This window comes from Azolla caroliniana, unplaced genomic scaffold (assembly GCF_043228905.1).
Source record: "Azolla caroliniana isolate FFs.n. ecotype wild unplaced genomic scaffold, voAzoCaro1.0.p SCAF_5, whole genome shotgun sequence".
Taxonomy (NCBI): Eukaryota; Viridiplantae; Streptophyta; class Polypodiopsida; order Salviniales; family Salviniaceae; genus Azolla; species Azolla caroliniana.
In genome coordinates, this window is record NW_028230440.1 from 1,449,076 (window position 1) to 1,469,315 (window position 20,240).

The window sequence follows — 20,240 nt, forward strand, 5'->3', positions numbered from 1 at the left end:
GCGAAGAAGAAGAAGAAGAAGAAGAAGAAGAAGGGAAGCAGAAGCAGAAGAAAAGGCGGAAAAGCTATGGCGGGAGAGGGGGAGAGGAGCGGGGAGATGTGTGTTCTTCTTTGTGTGTGTGTGTGTGTGTGTGTGTGTGTCTGCGAGTTTTCCTGCTCTAAAAATTCTACCTTCTTCTTTTTTTCCTCGTTGTTTTTTTTCTTCTTTTTTCAAATTTGAAGGTTCTAAAAATCTTTCTTTTCCCTCCTTTCTCTTCCCTTCCTTTTTGGTTTTTGTTTAATGGGGGGGGGCCTATTTTAACTTCTTCTTCCTTTGCCTCGCTTTTTCTCGAATTTGCTTTTTGTGAGTGTCTGTCTGTGGGGTGGGGTGGTGGTCTCTTCTTTTCTGCATACGTCACCCACACCCCCCTTTTCTTCCTTTCGCGTTAAGTATGTACATAATTGATTAATTATGTAAATAAAACGTTCACGCTTCTTTCCTTCCCTCAGGACCGTTTGGACTTTTATTTTTCTTTTATTGCTTCCTTCCTGGGCCATCTCCACCGTCCATTATTTCCCCTCGTCCCCTCCATCTCCACCGTCCATCCCTCCCCATCATCATCCGATCTCTCTCTCTCTCTGTGCCTCTGCATTCATTCCTATAAAACGCAAAACATTTTATTATTTACCACCATTTTTAATTTCCCCTTTTTTTCCACTTTATTACCCGCTGTACACCTCGCAATTATGTGTGCATAGTCACAACCAATCTCGTCCATCCATCCGCCCCCGAGCCTTCGGATCAATCTACGCCGTCCGTTTCGTGGATTTTGCATTATTACCATCTCAACTCAATCTGGCCTGTTCATCTAAAAAGGGGGGAAGATCAATCTCCGCCGTCCATTTTATCTGGCAACCCGTCAACCATTGATGCATCCAATCCATTCATAAACTCCCATTCTAATTGACGTATCTCATCCATACACATACACATACACACACACACACATTTAATTGGTGCGTGTGTATTGCATGCACGTAACAACATTGCATGCATGGTGGTGTATGTCACATGTGTGTGACTTGCATGTATTATGTATATGTATGTATGTATGTATGTAAGGACACCATGCATGCATGCCCGCCCCAACAATGTGATGATGGTCCTCTGACTCCTAAGGTTCTAAGGTTCGATCGCACGTGCTATGTTTTATTTTGATTGCTTTCCTTGTCTCTGCTTTTGGGGAATAAATAAAAAACAGTCATTTATTTATCTTCCACATTATTCCCACCTTTTCTTGGATATATCATATATATCTCTGTACATAATACATATATGTTTCAGCATTTCCCGCCTCCACTTCTAACTTGTGCATATCTATTGTTTTTCATTACACCACAATTGAGCACATAGGAATAATTGGAAGACTCCGAGATAACCATTTCATCCATATCTTTCTCACTCGAGCTTCCGATTAACCTTAACTCTTATGAACACAGGTTCCATTAGGAAGCTCAAGGAGAAGGAAGATGTCTAAAACATAACAAGTTATACTTTCGGTTTTCAAGAGTCCTGAATGGGTGTCTCCTAACCCTAGGCCCCTAATATCTTCTACCGTCTCCAAAGTGATCCCTTTATATGAGCATATTTCAGTCCGGTGTGTACAATGTTATTATGTTCATATAAAGGGATCACTTTGGAGAGAGGCTTAAGTTTTAAGTCTAGGGAGATATATTAAAAACAAGGAGGAACCTTTGTAGCATGTTTATACTTTGACCTGTATCGTTTTTCGTTATTTCACCAAGTCACAACTATTTCCCTTTCACAAATTGGAGGGTATGAAAGTTTAGAGATACTGCCTTTATATCTCATTGCGATGATAAATTCTTTTTCTATTGCCCTACTTCTATAAGGAGTCTTTAATATATACTTCCACTATAAAATTCGTAGTGAGATGTCCAATGGACAACACATTTTTGCATGTTGATGTGAATGCTAGGAAATATGTGTGACTTGTCTATTTGTGTGGATTTCCTTTAATGTCAATATTCTTCATTGTCATGTGACCAATTCTCCATCCACCTTCTGGTTTTTCTTCATAAGTTCGTGCACAAGATAGGGAGCTAAACTTGTTATCTATATATCTATTGCTCCAAGCTAGCACACCATTCAACTCTTCTTTTGTTTCCTCCGGTGCTTCCTATATATGAAGAATCTTGATTTGCACATGGGAAATTCTCAATCCACCTTCCCTCTTTTCCTAATAAGTTCATGCAAAAATCCCATATGTTCCTTGGGTGTGTGTTAATGTTATGTTAGATATAACTTGTTCCTACCTAACTTCTTTAGTGGTTTTAGGTTCTACCCTTGATGAGCATCAAATTGCATTTGATGTCCCCCTTTGCGCATCAAGATGAGCATAACATCATTGAGATAGAGCAATATAGAAATCATTACCTAGATTAACTTAATCAACCTTTCCTCCTCCGTCTTCATTATACATTGAGAACTCGTATAGTCAAGTTCGGCGAGAAACAAAGGGCAGCTTGCTTCACTCTAATGCCCATTGTTTAAAGTAGTCTCATCTTCTCTTTGAAGTAGTCTCATATCAAGTACATATTGTTCACAACATATGCTCTTCTATCGTGGTTGCATGCTGTGACTTTGTTAATATCAAATGCTTTGGTAAAAGTTTACATTTAAATTATACTATATTTCTTTCATGCATGAACTTCCATTACAGGTGTTCTTGGTGCAAAGATGTTATATCATGGTGGTGGTGTCTTTTAAAATCCATGTTATATTGGGCAAAGATATTATATCATGCATGAACTTCCATTATAGGTTTTCTTGGTGCAAAGATATTATATCATGTTGGTCCCTTTCATATTCACTCAAACATGCCCCAATGTGTATATATCTATATTCTGAATGAATCAGTCAGACCATGTTAGTTTTATGGTTACGAGAAACACTCTTATTTGGTTACAAAGACAACGTATCAATCTTCTTCTAATTCGTTGGACATCACCTAGTAGTGAATTCTTCAACTCTTCCCGAGGTAATATCTTTAGGTAAGCCCACTTGCCTCTCATGTACTCTATCTTGGCTTAAATAAGTTACGAGGCAAATTTCCATGGCATATCATGAGAGGGGTACAATTGTCCAAAATATATTTTTTCAAAACCCGTAAAAGTAGATTTGATAGAAAACCTGGAACTTTTTGCCACTTCCATATGCTTAAATTAGTTTTCTAACTCAATTTACCTTTTAAATAGACAATCTACATACATCAGAAAAATTTGGGGGCTCATTCTCAATTTTGAAACTTCATGAATGCAATGTTTCATGGAAACTCCTTGCCAAACTCCAATTTTGACGCGTCATGATCGAGTATAAATTTTTATATGACTGCTTAATTTTGAAGCTTCATAATTGAATGCAAGGTCTCATATCAATGTTTACATTGGGGTTTGAATTTAAAGGCTCGGCAAACATTGTCTATCTCTATATATTAGTACAAGTTCTTCAAAGTTCAAACTTTCAACGGTAGCTTCATTCTTTTCATTAACTTTTTATTAACGTTACAAAAATTGAAATATTCTAACTGAAGTGACATTATATAATTGCATTTTATCAAGTTTCAAAGTATACAATGTGAATGTGCATAGCCTTTGAGGGATCCCCTTTGCATGCAATGATGCAACATAACTCAAAGACAATTAAATGTGCATATATTCCATATCCACTATATATTCTCTTTCTTGCATTGTGCCTGAATGACATTTCTCTTTCTCGTAGTGGTATGTCATAAGCCACATTTTGGTTTAGATCTATGCCTACATTTACAACTCAGTAATCATTAACTTATTACGCAACCATTGTAAGGTAAGGACTACCAAGTTTGATAGTTTTGTTTCATGCAACACGTGTAATGTAATTTGTGAAGTGTGAGCCTCCAAAACTCTCACAAGTTGCATTGTGCCTCTATGACATTTCTCTTTCTTGTAGTGGCAATTAATAAGCCACATTTTGATTGAAATCTATGCATGGATTCACGTCTTAGTAACCCTTACTATATTATGCAATCATTGTAAGGTGGGGTTACCAACTTTGATAGTTTAATTTCGTGCAAACATATGTAATGTAATTTGTGAATGAGAATCCCCAAATCTCTCACAAGTTATGAAACATTTAATGTGGAGATTGAGAGAGAGAGAGAGAGAGAGAGAGTAGCCATAGAGATTCTCTTCGTAGGATGAGTAGAGTCACTCACTCGTAATACATTCCTTTCCCCACCATCACATTCATATGACTTAACTTACATCCTTTCGATGTGAGACACCAATGATGGACCACCAATGAGGAGACTTTCAAAGACGATAGTTAGGTTGGGTGAACCTCAAAGGGTTTAGATTTGATGGGAAGATTCAAGATTTCGTAACCTCATATATGTTTCGTGATGCTCAATTACTCTTTTACTTTTATTCAAAACGTTGAATGTTTACAATTGTAGATTTTAGATGCTTTTGTTTGTTAATAAAAAATTAACAATGGGTTGATCTATGATCATAGATGATTAAATTTCATTTTGATAAAATTGAAGAGTTTTGTGAAGTTTGAGGATATTTGGGTTCGATGGCACTTGCCAATTATGCAATTGATTATGTTTGGTGAGGGAAACTTACCAATCCATGTGTTTGGAAACTGGATTAATGTTTTGTAAAAGTATAGCAAGTCATTAAAGCAACTTCGAAAAAGTAGATTTAAGCCCAATCAATATGAGTAAAGCTAACCATAAACTAAACCTAAATGAACCAATATCATTTGTATCACAATTAAATAAAGACAATATGATCACTTACATTGCAAGTATTCTATTGTTATGGAAAACTGAAATTGTGAAGAGTTTTTTTTATCTAAACTTAACATCGAGCCCAATGCTCTACTTCAATGTTGAACCCCCAACCACAACAATAAAGTCACAAGCTTTACCATTACTTGACTTGTTTATATAAAGTTGGGTTTTTGCATATTAATGTACCTTTGGACTTTATCATTGTGTGCACAAAAGAAAACTAGTGAACTATGAATTTAATACCAACTTGTGCATCCAAATGCCACTTGGAAGCAACTAGCTATATGGGTATTCACCCAAACTACCTTTCCACCATCACACAAGATTCAAGGAAATTGGTGCAAAACTGTGAGTAGGCGCATAGCTTGCATAATTACATAAAACTCGCATAAACAACTATGGACATGCACACCGTTGAAGTATATTTGCAACATCCATTCTCCGAAAAAATATATGAAAGCGTCATTATGCAAGAACTTGTTTCAAGTTAAGCAAGTGACTTTTGGTGAATGATAACGGTGTGTGATAAAATGCACTATCTCATGTGACAAGGGCATGCGATAAAAGGACATTCTTGAGTATCATTATGATTTCATGCTCTTATTATGTCTCATCAACCCTATTTGTTTGTAGTTGTGGGCGAGATTAACGCACCAATAATGAGATCTACCACTGATCACAATGTGAAAGATATGTATGAGAAAAGCAGTAATGCGTACCAAATTCTTCCTAATTACCACTAATTAAGAAACTGAGTTGTTTTCATATGATTGTGATGTTATCATCATTTTGTGTGATACCCCTTAATTGACCATTTGAATACACTTGCAGAGATATTAAAAACATCAAACTAGTAAACTCTTGGTCACAAACATTTTTTCCTCTAGGATTGATAAAGGTACTCATATATTTTCACTTTGCAATCAACTTAATAGAATAATGTTCACATGTGGATGCCACTTGCTCACATACATGGTGAATTCGCTTCTAACTTCTAACTTTCTAAACCCTAAGACTCATCTATCACTTGGTACACATGCATATTTCAAATGTATAAATAGAAGTCTATTTGAAGGGCTAGGAACTTCTACTCAAGTTATATGAAAGACCTTAATGTAAGTTTAAAATTTCTCATAATATACTCTCATCAAAGAGTTACATGGGACAACACACCGATGGGGGAAGCAATAGTAGGTACCATACAACAAATATTTTATTTCACGTAAAAACTATCAAAATCGACCAATATTTTATTTCACGCAATTGGTCCATGGTTCTTTCAAACAAAAGCTAAAAACCTTTGTTGAATAAATATAACATTAAACACCTGCATAATGTATTGTAGCTACTAGTACTATGAACATCAAGGACAAAACAATGCAATGCATGATCATATTCAAAAGTAGGAAATGGGAACAATTTGGTTTAGGTTTAACCTGTTTGGCCTTATCCAAGCCAAACCGGTTAGGCCTAAACTGTTTGGGGTTCTCAAAACCTGAACTGAAACGAAATGATCCCTAAACCAGTTTAGGCTAAACCGGGTTGTGAAGTGGTTTGGGACAAAAAAAATGAAGAAACCCAAAAAACACCGCTACCGCTACCACTTCCTCGTACTCTTCTCCTCCTCATAATTCCCATCCCCTCGGCCTTACCATCAATGAGTCCAAATTCAACTCCAAGTCTCACCTCCACGACCCCCTCTTTGTAGACTACTATGATTTGTGGGCTAACATCCACGAATCCCCTCTCATGCTCCCTCTCCCTCTCTTGTCACACTCAACAGTTTGTTGTCTATGGTTTCCTGTCTCTCTGTCAACTTTCAAGTTCTAAGTTCTAAGTTCTAAGTTTCTAACCCTAATTCTTAAATAACATAAACAGGTTGGCAAGGCTCAAGCCAAGCCGAGCCGAGCTCAAATTGTTTAGGTAGGTTCAAGCCTAAACCGAGCCGAGCCGGTAAGCCGTTTAAAACCGGTTTACGCTTGAGCCAAGCTATTGCCGATCCCAAGAAAAAAAAAACAAAAAGTACAAAGGAGAGCAAAATACAATCATAACAAAGTTCTTCAAGGTCCTTAACAATGTACTGCCAGAAAGATTTATAAAAATGATCCATGAGAATGGTTTGAAAAGGAGTTATTTAGAACTCATGCATGAAATAAACGGAATATTTGGCAATAGATGATTAGGTAGACACTATTTTTCTCAAATGTCTTCTACTCACTTGTGACTAGACTCTCTTTCTACCAATCCTTTCCAAGGGACCACATGTGTTCCTTGCGTGTGCACCACATACTTCACAACATCTTCATGGTGAATTTGTGTAGGAAGAGGATGATATACACTATGACAAGGATACGACACACAACATAAAGAATGTGGCTTACAACAATTACATTTGTAATTGCAATGCTTGTGAGATCCCAAAAGTGGTTCAAGAGTTTTGTGATGAGGAATGCATATTTTGATGGAGAAATATATCAAAGGGCATTTATTTTTGTGCAAGTACAGTTAGCTTGGGTGGAAGAGTTATGAATGTTCACCAACAATAACTCATTTGTGGACAAATATGGATGCTCAAAAGTTCTGATTTCTTATGGATAGACCATGAGTAGTACTAGCAGTAACACAACATCACCCTCTTTGGTGACCATACAAGAAATCATGGAAATGTCATAGGGTTATCATATTGACAAAATCAATGGAAGTGGAATTTTGGCTCAACTACGTTCAACTAGTTTTGAGTCTCAAATGTCATAGGGTCATCATATTGACAAAATCAACGAAAGTGGAATTTTTGCTCTACTAGGTTCAACTTGTTTTGTGTCTCACTAGAGGGAACATTAAGGGATCACGAGTATGGAGGGAAAATGAAAAGAAGAGGGAAAGGATAATGAAGGCTTCTCCATGTTTACAGATGTTGACATACTCTTCCATTATGTTTCATCATTTTGCAAACTACATTTAGTCCAAGAATTCCCTGAATAGCATGTGCATTTTAATTTGTCAAAGTACGTTTGAATTCCCGTTGGGGTTTTTGAACATTAAAACTACGATGAATTCATTTCAGCATCGTTATTAAAAGTAGACTTCTGAAATATAATTGCATCTCCATTGAGTATACTGCAATATGTATGTAATCCCCAGATCAACCTAGAAGATAACTAACAAATACCAAGATAATGAGTACCATGCAACTTCACTCCTACACTTGAACTCAATTTCAGCAATTTTTGCATGAAACAACTAGGGAGAATCCATATGGTATAGTATCAAGAGGATAAATGATAGAATATGATACTTTAAGCTTGCGATCTATCATGATTACTAAACCACAACAAAAGATAAGTCTTCAATCTCTACGAAAAAAAAAAGTGAGAAGAGCAAAAAATGCCCTAGTTTTTCATGATTACATTGAAAAATGTGACAGTGAGAAGAGCAAAAAATGTGTACAATAGTTTGTACCTAATTATCTTCCAGATCATCAAGTTCAATGAAAATATCACCCTGGGAAGTTAAATAATCCTGGTGTCTAGCAAATGTCTTTGCATAGTTAATGCATTATATCATGGCCAATAATACCCAAAACTTTCCAAGGTTTCTGAATGCATTAAATATAATAGCAAGAACCAACACAGAATTAGATCACATCCTGGTAAGAGATTCTACAAGAGAGTATTGTCACCCCCATCTCCATGGTTGAAGCCCAAAGTTCTTTACCATTATCCATAAAAGCTATTTACAAACAACACAAACATTAGCCATGATTTAAGGTGAATTAGGAATCATTCTGTAAGCTATTTCTTTGCATACAAAATAATGACAGGTTCCTAAAATGCCACTAAACTGGACATTACACCATATTACAAATATGCTTCCGACGCTCAACAAGAGAACATTCTCATATAGAACACGGAACACAACTTTGAGGATATAGAACCCTTGCAGCTCCATCAAAGAGCATCAACAACCCATAACTAGTTTTATACAAAAGATAGTTGTGAGTTTAAAAACGGCAAGAACTAGATATATCACATTGTATATATGGCTACAAACTGCATAGATCATAGTATGAGCATAAAATAGTAAGAACTTCAACATTCATGTTTTTGTATTCAGACCTAACATAAGTAGAACCAATGCACTATTTCACATCTGGAAGCGGTGCTTTCATCGAGGATTGTCGAACAAGTCAATCACACAATTTTCCAAATCATCTGGGGAATATTTCAGGTACTTCTCGGGCTGTCTTCCTGTTTCTAAGAAATTCCCAAAACGCCCGATGAAGGAACGATAATCAGGAATAAGCCTCTCAGCGATGGCAATTCTCAACTCTTCTCTAAGTTGTGGGTCAGGCACAACTGCACTACTCTGAGCCCCACAAACTTCTTCAAAAGTTAGGTTAAAATTCTTGAGCCTATCTTTGATGGCAAACCTTGAAATACCACTGGCCAACCTTCCATTGGATGTTATCCCATCATCCCTCAAATACGAGAACACTTTTTGCCAGCCAGTTCTCACATAATTCTCCGCATAAACACGGACTTGGGCCGAATGCTTCCGAAGCCAACCATCCCTGAGTAGAGCAGCTAATTCTGATTGTTTCACCTTCTGCACAATGTAATGCACATTGTTCATGAGAAACAAGAAAGGCATGGCATTATCCAAATAAAGTTTTGACTTCCCTTCGAGGTTTCTTTCCAAATGTACAATAAGCCACATAATTTGTACAGCCAAAGGTGATAAGTTCTCTGATTCATTCCTAGTGTTTTCCACTAGGCCCTCTGAGAGACCGAATGTTTCCACACCCAAGGACCTCGGCACTTCTCTTCTTCGACCTCTAAGAAGTTGATCTAAGGACACTGTGTATTCAATTAAAAACTTGATATAGTTCATGACATACCGAGTGAGGGGATGAAAGGCACCACCTGGCACAGGGGTCTTGGCAGCATCCTTTTGGATTGCTATTTCAAACTCATGTAAGATTCCACGGGCAGCTTCTCCTAGATTACCAAGAACTTCCTTTATCTCTGATCGGACCCCTTCACTGCGGAAAAATGTACTTATATCAGGAAGCAATTCCTTGAGCACCTCATACATATCTAAAACTCTGAATAGCTTTTCTGGCGCCCTCCGTGTTGTCGCCACCACCTTCCCGAACAACAGGAATTGCATAAAGGAACCTGAAGCAAGCTCTTCGAAAGACGCTTCTCCCTCACCACTCAAACCACCAAAGACCATATCGCATAATCTCTTCTCCGCGGCAAAAATCACTTTAACACCCACTTTCAAGGCTTGTATCCATTTCCTTATCTTCACTTCCAGAACCTCCCAACTCATTCTCTGGACAAGCTCTGGGTTTGAACGCTCAAGCCCGAGCCTATATAAGCTTTGTTCTAAGATAGTTTTCCTCACATTCACATACACTTTGCTACATTGTTGAACTACGCCGATCCTTGCCATGCATTGGAGTATCGTATTCAAATCTTTCACTCTCTCTGGTGGAACCGGATCGAATGATGCATTGAACTCGCTAACCGGATGTGCAACTGGAATATCATCATCATCATCATCATCATCTTCGTTCTCATCATCGGAAGAAGAAGAATCAACGATTCCAAATCGTTTTTCTTCTTGATTTCCACGGTGGGTGTAATACATAAGCCAATCAGCATCAACACTCTCACTGTTCATAACAAGCATGCATCGGAATTCTTCCTTAAGCCGAGGGGCAGCAATTTCAAGGGCGTGTTGAGCTCGTGCCATCAACTCTTTATTGGCCCATGGATTCCGCATCAATGAATACAATTCATCTACAATTTTTACATACGCATCAGCCTCTTGAGGATCACTCAATACATCCCATATCATCATACCATTTTGCAATACATTATTCTCCCATCTCATGATAATTTCTTCCGCTTTTCCGAGGGTTTCTTCCATTTTTTTCAATGCCAAGGATATGGAAGATTCATGATTCTCGATTTTAAACCCTGTCATGTTTGAGAAACGGTCGTCGAAAGTGGACAAGATTCTGATCATATCTTCGGTTAATTGCTCGTTCTTCCCGAGTGTCCGCACTATGTGCTGGGCAGTCGCGAGAACCCGCTGGTCACCATCATTCTTTGCCATAGAAATAAATACGACAAACTCATGAACGATGAAAGACTCAATAAATACTAGTACCTTTGGATTGGATCTGAGCAGAGATGAAAACAGGGTCGATCTGGAACAGGGGAGGGGGGAAGAGAAGGGTTCATCTGAGCAGGCCTTGAAACAGACACAAAAGCTTCATAATCAATGAGGCAATGAGGCAATGAGGAATGCGCTCTGATTGATCTGAGTGTAGGATGTGTGTATGTATGTATGTAACCTTGTGGGGCAGCTCGAAACCCTAGAAACAGAGACAGAGACAGAGACAGGAAGAGCACTCTCACTCTCACTCTCACACACTGACTTCACTCACAGGTTACACATGATTTCACACTTACATTAAATGACATGAAGTATGTATGTATGTAACAATGAAGACATGCTACCACACAATTCACTTACATACATACTTCCTTAGCTTATTGTTACAACTTACTACTCAGGGGCAGCTTCTTCTTAGATATTAGGTTTGAGAAGCAAGCATTTTGGGTTGTGTCTCGGTTGCTAGGAGCAAGCAGAGCTCTCTTTTATCTGTTTCACGGAAGAACCCCGAAACACTGCCGAGTTTCTCTTTATCTCCCCCCTCACTTGCCTAACTGGCCAATTCTAGTTTAGGCAACAACCTCTGAAATACCCGTTTTCTCGGTAATTTCCCCAAATGCCCATACGATTCTTATATGTTTCCCATGCTGCATGCATTCTTCTTCTCTTTTTGGGGGATTGACCAAGGCACTTTGGGGAAATAATCGAATCTTTAATGTTATTTCAAAGCCTTTCCCTTCTTCTATCTCGTGGACATGCTCGATGGTTGCGTCATCTTTGAAGTGAACTCTCCACCGCCCCGCCCCATTCACTTCGTTTTTCTATGATAATTGGTTGTATAAATGTATGTTCTTCTATATAGAATTTAATGCTTCACATTATGAACCAACCCTATGTTTTTTGGATTTGAATATGTGTTGCTGCTAACCGATGATTATCACATGTCTTGTTTTTGGTTTCATTCCCTTATCCATCCAAAGCCGTTTTACTCTCAATATAAACGTAAACTTGACTATGATTCTAATGTTGCCATTTGTTTGTGTGAATACGTAGACGATGAAAATTGAACTACTTACATCTCTAGCTAAAACATTAATACAAAAATGGCCTTTCAACAAGAGTAACATGTTAAAATTTGGGTTCTAGTGCTTGTTGTTACCACTACCATGTCTTTTGTTGTGTACGTTTGTTTAGCCACCGTTTAAACTTTGTCAGATCCTTTGTTGCAAGCATAAATTGTTCATTTTCTTTTAAGTTGAGTAGTTGCGAGCATATTATTCATTGTCATTCATTGAACTTACGTGTTTTTAGTTGCAATCATAAATTGCTCATCATCATTCATTTATGCTAGATATGTTCAATATGGTCACATGAATGTGAATGGGTGAGATTGAACACTCTATTATCATATGACCGATTATTGATCCCTTCACTTATATCTCTAACAAACTTTTGGCAATGCATCTCTCTATCTACAATCGCTTTGCAATAGTTTTTTATGACGGGCATGTCCTTTGAACCCACATTTGATTGATCCATCTCCATATTTTTGCACAAATTGTCATCACACTTATTGCATGAAGTTTGTGGATCATTTGTTCCATTGCGAAGTCATGATTAGGAAGTTGAAATTCTTTCCTTGTGCCTCGAGTCACCTTCTCTCTGTGATATATATATATATATATATATATATCATGCGACGTCAAACATATATACATCTTCCACAATGTCAATCAAGGATGCCCATTTCATTCATTTAAAAAAATATACAAAGCTATGTTTTCAACATACTAGAAACTCTTTGAAGTATGGATCCTTGTAGAGGATTGAATTGAATTCCGGTAATATGTTATGCATCATAATCCTTACAATCAACTTTTCAGAAAATTTACGTGATATTACAAAAAAAACACATGAATGTGGGTTATATATTATTCATATGTGGTCTAGTGAAATACATGTTCTCCTTGGTGTCTTTTTATTCTAGCTAAATTACGAGCCTTGTGATAATTCTATATTGAGCTATTGATGTTAATGTTAATTGTAAGTTGTTGCAACTAAAATACTCTACATAAAGTATATTTGGCCATTGATTTCTTAATTAACAAATGGCGCTTCTTTAATGCCTTGAATTTGAAGTCATGGACTACTAATAATAACCCAATTGTGAATAATAAATAACCATTACAAGGGAGATGCTTCTTATGAATAGGAAAAAGCTGACAATTTGAGCTTTGCTCGATGAAAACACGCACATCACCGATGTAAGACTAGTACTCAAGATGAGTTTTAGAGAAAAAACAAGCATGAACATGACAACCTATCCACTTGGTATTCTCGTTAAATAGATAATACCAGAAAAATGTGTACATATATTTATTTTTTGCTCCCAATTTAGATCCCAAACTAACTATAAAGGTATGCCCATATGTTTTAAAAGAAGCATATCACATGGCCAAGTTATAAGCCATAAAACCCAGTCAAAATAGAAACATGTGTATTGTTTTAAGCAATTAAATTTTAAATGTTATAATGTATCTATATATCCATTATAGAGAGTTTTATATCACCAAATATTCCTCCTCGGTGGATAGCATTTCAAGTATTGAGTACACCCCAAATATCAGCAAGCAATCAAAACTAATTTATTTGTTATTTAGTATGGATTTTGAAAACAGGCCAATGTTTATTGTAAGGCCATGATGAAGATGATAACTCACTGTCTAAAAGGCTAAAAACATCACCTCTGGAACCGAAAAAGAATGTTACTAGTAATGTTTTCTTTTTCAAAGTAGATAAGGAACGAATTAATATAAATGGATATTGAAGCCTTTAGAAGGCTATGGAACCCAAAAAGAATGTTAAGAGACAATTTTCTTCGCAAGTGCAAATGCTGTACATACATGTGGCTCATGTGTTTCCTTATAATATGCTTAAGTGCAGAACACCCATATGTGCCTAAGGGGGCATAGATTGGTATACCAACTTGGAGAAACTTTGTGCTGTGAGGATTTTATCATCATTGATGGTACTAAAAAGCATTTGAAATGAAAAAATAGAAAACTGTTTTTTAGATTGTATTTTGCAATTAGTTCATCAGAATTCTTTCATTTTTCTCAAATGTAGCCTACGTTTTCTTTCCAATCAGATGTCACAGATTAGAAATTTAAAACTGACACTAGTTTTGTGGTTTCAAAATTCTTATTATAAATATTTAGTTTTGAAAGGAAAAATATTCTTAAAAGAATTCATGCATTGCTACTAATTTATGCTGTTCACAGGAAAGTCTAAAATTCAGGTCATGTAAACTATTTGACATGTTTTTATGAGAATATACCCCTTTTTTCACATTGCACCTTAAAATGGTTGATAGGGTCTATGCAATTGGCAACAATGAATGCAATGGGAGTGTAGCTCAGCTTTGTTTTTTTATTTCAACAAATTTCTGCAAAACAGAATTAATCAAACCAGCTAGCTACACATGCACACTTAATCACACTCCTCAAGAATAGAAACGAGTAAGTTCATCAGCAAAGGCTTTTCGTATGACCTCCCGCTTCAACTTCATGGCAGCAGTGACAAGTCCTGATTCTGGTGTCCATGGCTCTGAGAGCACCTTGATCTTTGTAGGGATTTCGAACTTCTCCAATTTTCCCAACTTTGCGACCTATATACATTTAGCATGAGTTCAAATATCTTTTAATCTTTCTTCCCAATGATGTGGATAGGCAAAATCAATACAACCAACCAATAACATGTCCAAAAGATTCAAAGAATGATATAGATTGTCGGATGACCATTAGAAATATATGCAAGAATAAGCAAATCCAAACTCTCGCTGCCAATACCTAATTCTTTCTGGTTTCTAAATAACTTCATCCAAGAGTATTGGTTCATAAATGGTGCTAGCTAAGGCTCTGAGTAACCTCAGGAGAGAGCATGAACTTGAATCCACCAGATGTATGATGACCCTGTATAGTATATGGTAGTTGGTTTTGTAAAGGCTGACCAAGCTACAGATGTTTAGCTGATTTTTCGGAGGATCAGCCACACTGGGACATATACATGCAAGTGTCCATGTATGTGTGCACTGTGTACATGTGTACGCTGGTCAACCTACTTCCAATCATAATAGACTTTTTGGTTTCTACTTGGGCAACCTTCTGGTTCTTGCTATGTCTCAAAATATGCCCTTTCCTACTAATGTTTATAGGCTGAAGCCCCAACATAATGACTTACCGGTCATTTCATAGTAATCATTGTTTGTGGGTTTTCACATGACATTGATGTTTCCCACCAGCAACATAATGTGACTATTACAAAACAAACATATATAGTTTATGTTTTTATAAAGACAGCAGAATGAACCTTTTGTAAAGATTTGATGACTTCTTTTTCGGTTTGCTCTTTAGAGCACAAGCTTGTGAAGTCAGCATACTCAATGCCCTCCTTTTGTGCCCAATTCTCGATCTCTGCCTGCGATGCGACCACAAGAGCTACACAGTAATTGCAGAATGGATCGGCATGTAACATGATATTCTCTATATATGGGCTAGCTACAAGAACCGACTCCACCTATGTACAAGAAAACATCATATGTTTCAATAACAAGATATTACATGCTAAAGCACAATATGAAAGCATTGTTGGTTGATATTATAGCTCCAATAGAAAGTATAAATTAAATGTATAACCATAATCGTGTGGTAAGGTAAAACTATTTGATAGTGAGAAGGTCATGGGTTCCAGTTGAAAGAAATAGGGTTAATGAGTTGTTCACTGCAAAATCATTGATCCTTCGACTTTAACATCACTCTCTCAATTAGCATACACATTTCTCCCAAAACAAAGCATACTTAGAATAGCAGTTAACACTTAACTAGAACTTAAAAAACGTTTGCTTTACGGAATCACTTTCTATATCCCACGGATTGAAAACCACTGTCTTTTCTCACCTTTCCTAGAGACACATATTCTCCATGCTGAAGCTTTACGATGTCCTTTTTCCTATCAATGATCTCCAGGCACCCATCTGGATGAAACTGTCCAATATCTCCAGTATAAAACCACCTCATGCCAGTCTCATCCACCTTAGAAATGCCACAGACACAATCATTAGGCTTCATTTGGATAAAGAAAGTTTAGAATCAGTAACAAATATCAAGGCATAACCTTGAATACTTCATTAGTCTTCTCTTGATTCTTGAAATAACCAAGAGTCACTGAAGGTCCACCAATAACAATTTCCCCTCTTGGCAATGGGCTATCTGTTATCTTGTAATTTCCCTCCTCCCAGTTGATCAACTGCAAAGGAACACAGAGTCTTGCATGAAATCTCTCGAGTCTCTTTAGAAGCCTTCTATACATTCAAGGAATTGATTTCACATTTACCTTAATATAGCAATGTGGAACAGGTGGGCCAACACGGCCTACTGAAATGTCATCAAGTTCCGTAAAAGATGCCCCAGCACAAGTCTCAGTAAGACCATACCCTTGAATGATAGGTACCCTATCACCATTTCCGATTTCATGTAATCTCTCTTTACGTGATTTAACATGATGCTTAAAAAAGGAACATCTACAATATCTAGTAGCTATAACAAATCAGGGAAGCAACACATAACTTTTTGGGCACATACTAGAATATCTGTAAGTTTTGAAAATATACCACACCCCTGTAAATAGTTGTAAACTTTTTGTGGTACAGAGGAATGTCCTTTTAAAACTTGGGGATATTCTGGTAAAATACTCAACAAGCACTGGGTGTTTGGTGTTTTCCCAACAAACAATGGAGCATTTTGGTGTGTACCCAAAACAGATATTAATGAATCGTTGTGTATCTCTAGAGAGTGGAGCTCCTCCAGACAACAGAAGCCGCAGAGAACCTCCAAGAATGGCCTGAACCTTCTTAAATATTAGGGAGTCCCAAAGCATTCTTTCTAGGGTCCAAAAGCTACTACCGCTCGATTCTATTGCATGTAAGCTTCGATTATATGCCAAGTTGAACATTGACTTGGTTAGCTCTCCCTTTGTCTCAACCTGTAAAAGTGTTAGACTTTATTCATAAGTATCTCGTGCAAGTATATAAACACTTCCTAACCAAGAATACATTTGGATAGCCATTACAACCATCTTTCGAATTCCATCTCGAATGCGATCTAATATAGCAGGAACTGCCGTCATTAAAGTTGGCTTGAGCTCTGATGCATCTCCTTTTGTACCCTTTTTGACTTTACTTGAATTATCAGTCAAAGTTAAGGGTGAACCATAACCTATCCCTGCTCCTCCACCATTAATCGTACACTGCATACATTTTTTCATTAGCATATAGTTTCAGGGAAGATTGATTGAATAAATCAAAGGAGGATTACTTCAGCAGCAAGCTCGAGAACATGAGCTAGCGGCAAGTAAGCCAAGTATCGATCACTTGTGCCAATATTAGGAACGACGCCAGATACACCAGCCACAGTTGCTACCATATTTCCATGCGTCATCATCACCCCCTATGGAATAAGGTTAATAAGTATGAAAATGTAATTTGGATAGCTGACCTTTAATATTCAAGAGTTCTGTTTTCAGAAGTGACAGTGAGACTCGTTACCTTTGGCAAACCTGTACTGCCACTTGTATACATGATAACAGCAACATCAGAGGATGTTGGTAGGTTCGCTTGACTAGGCTTCTCTTTTCCAAGCTCTTGAACTTTGGTTAAGGATGCAACGGTCCAATTCATTGAGCTAGGGCATACAATCTCCGATGAATCCTCAGCATCCTCCATCACTACCACTCTTTTGACAGCACTGAGTTCTTTGCTTACAGCAACAAGTTTGTTATATTGTTTGCGGTCGCAAATAATTGTTGATACTTCTGTCTGCTCAAAAAAAGGTGACCAATTAGTTGCCACAGCCTAAGGAAATATAATGGCTATTATCTTTTATCACTGTCTTAAAAACCTCACCTCATTGATGGAATGAACAAGAGCTTCATCCCCCAGTGACGCATAAACAGTCACTACTGTGAAACTTTGGCGGAAACAGCCCTTCAAAAAAGAAAACACATGAACACCATTCCCAAAATAAAAATAGAACATGTACTTGTACACTCTTATATTAAATATATGGTATAATTACCTGCAGTGAAATGAACCAATCTGCCCTTGTCTCTGCAAACAAGGCACACCTTTCACCTTTAGCATGGCCAAGTGCAACCAAACCAGATGCAAAGTTACATGCTTGCTTGAATGCTTCCTCGAAAGTTATCCAGTCATAAGTCCCTAGTGTCAACTTGTCAAAAGACCTGCCATCTGCAGCAACCTCTGCCTCCTTCTTTACGAGTTTTCTCGTCCCAAATGCAGGTCGAGCTTTGTGCCTTTCACAAACTTGCTCAAAAAGGGCAGCTAGCGTAACTGCACCTTCCCATGGAGTTTCCAGAAGCTTAGGGTAACGATGGTTTCTTTTGGTAAGACCAGGCTCACCCCCTACCTCAACTGCCACACCCCTTTCTGTCATCATTAGCTCAACTGTTGTTTTCTACGGATTTAGTTTTCATTTATCTATAGAAGACTGCGTCCAAAAAATAGGGCCAATAGTTTCTATACCCAAATTTTCAACCTGTTGCAAGGAAAGTCTGTTAGTCTTTCTATCCGTCTGTCTGTCTGTTTTATGTTAGAGCTGTACCTGATGGTCAGCCAAGTCCATGCTAGTATATTACAGAAGTCAAGAACATGCCAGATCACCTATTTCCGATATTTGCATGGAACACAGAATGCAAGATGCAAAATAAAATAAATCAGGGTAGAATCTCCTCATCTTGTTAGGTGAAAGATGGGGAGTGGAAGATCTATTTATTGGAGCTCTCAAGTAATGCTATGAAAAATTTGATCGTTGAAGAAAGGCTAATTGGTGGCATTGAGAACGAAACGGCAAGATGCTAAAAAGTCAAAAACTGGAATATTGCATTGCAAACATCAACCCTGAAAGAGGGCACAAATGCCAGAAGGTATCTGACCACATCTGGAAAATCTCCATGGGAGATCGCCATGCTATCATGTTTTTTTGAATTCCACAAACCCAATACCATTCGGAATCCATGCCTGGCCATTGCCAAACATGCTAATGAAGGGAAATGGTTGTGGTGATTAGCCAAAAAAACAATGCAAGGAATGGAAATATGCAGGCAGAAACCAGAGATTTCCCAATATATAGCGCCATATAAGACATCTAAGCATGCTTACATGGAAATAGATCCCAAACGGAAAACATGCTATACTAGGATCATTCATCATAACAATATAATGAAAAATCCATGCACCTTGTAGCTCTCAATGAAAACAAAAAAAAATCTTCCTTGCCTCAAACAATTGGACATGGCATATAGCAGCAACCATGGGAGCTAGTGTCATCAACATATAAGCATATATATTAGCCAAACATGATGCGTACACACACACACAAAAGCATAAACAGGAGAGACATTGAGAGAGAGCTTACCTTTGCAGAGAAAAACAGAGGAGCAAGCAGCTATGCAAAAGAAGAAGAAGAAGAAGAAAACTGGTCTTCTTCTCTTTGGCGTTTTGTGGGCTCTTCTTCTTTTGCAAGTTCCAGCCAGTAGTGCTAGTGGGTTGCCACGTGGCACAGGACTTGACTTTTGTTTCCGACGACTTTTGTTGTTCGAAGGACTTTGACTTTTTCTCTGTACCTTATGTCTCGTACCCCCACCCAGACTCTTCTCAATCCAAATATGATTTTTTTACAAATAAAAATGAGACTTTGCTTGGTGCTCTAGCATGAACAAAAAGACCTCAATGTGAATGGTTTTCTGATTTCACTCACAAAAAGATGCTCGATCTTGTAATAGATTATGTTTGTAAGAAACTAACGTGGCTCCAATGTCAGCGAATTTTGATATGTCCACCCATCAACTCGTATGCTCAATGGGGTAGTTCCATGCGCACAACTCGTTACAAATTGTTCTCCGTGGTTATGTTTTGTAAGTTGTCTTACTGATTGGCATGATGCCAACACTAAAATGGCAATGATTTTTTTAAGAAAATCAGTAACTCATACAATGCACTACCTTTTTTATTGAATTCAAGTTGCAACTTGACTTATCGTTCAAGTTTAAGCCTTGCCTTGAACTTCTCATATGAATGTTGCTTTTATAAAATAAAAGTATTTGATAAGGTAATATTGTTGCGATAGAATGCATTCTTAAA

General features: G+C 37.5%; 1 protein-coding gene and 1 pseudogene across 3 annotated transcripts; both read right to left on the reverse strand.

Annotated features, from left to right (window-relative positions):
• Positions 1-8,607: 8,607 nt before the first annotated feature.
• LOC147863527 (exocyst complex component EXO70B1 pseudogene) lies at positions 8,608-11,272 on the reverse strand (annotated as a pseudogene). 2 transcript variants are annotated; one of them, XR_015529765.1, is made up of 2 exons: positions 11,018-11,271; positions 8,608-10,918 (listed from the first exon to the last, which is right to left on the reverse strand). The product of XR_015529765.1 is annotated as an exocyst complex component EXO70B1 pseudogene, transcript variant X2 (transcript). The 2 variants fall into 2 exon arrangements; XR_015529764.1 differs by having other exon boundaries at positions 8,608-11,272.
• Positions 11,273-14,261: 2,989 nt separating this feature from the next.
• LOC147863528 (long chain acyl-CoA synthetase 9, chloroplastic-like) lies at positions 14,262-18,636 on the reverse strand. The gene is made up of 11 exons (XM_087319265.1): positions 18,157-18,636; positions 17,985-18,065; positions 17,628-17,897; positions 17,398-17,529; positions 17,156-17,329; positions 16,836-17,065; positions 16,418-16,535; positions 16,199-16,330; positions 15,982-16,116; positions 15,395-15,601; positions 14,262-14,693 (listed from the first exon to the last, which is right to left on the reverse strand). Exons 1-11 carry the CDS (start codon positions 18,535-18,537, stop codon positions 14,529-14,531), a joined length of 2,025 nt encoding a protein of 674 aa, XP_087175391.1. The 5' UTR covers positions 18,538-18,636; the 3' UTR covers positions 14,262-14,528.
• Positions 18,637-20,240: the final 1,604 nt, after the last annotated feature.

Coding starts and splice junctions, on each gene's coding strand:
- LOC147863528 (XM_087319265.1), bottom strand. CDS start 18,537: ATGATGACAGAAAGGGGTGTGGCAGTTGAGGTAGGGGGTGAGCCTGGT. Junction 18,066..18,156: donor ATTGGTTCATTTCACTGCAG/GTAATTATACCA, acceptor TCTTTTTTGAAG/GGCTGTTTCCGCCAAAGTTT. Junction 16,331..16,417: donor TTCCACATTGCTATATTAAG/GTAAATGTGAAA, acceptor GTTCCTTTGCAG/TTGATCAACTGGGAGGAGGG.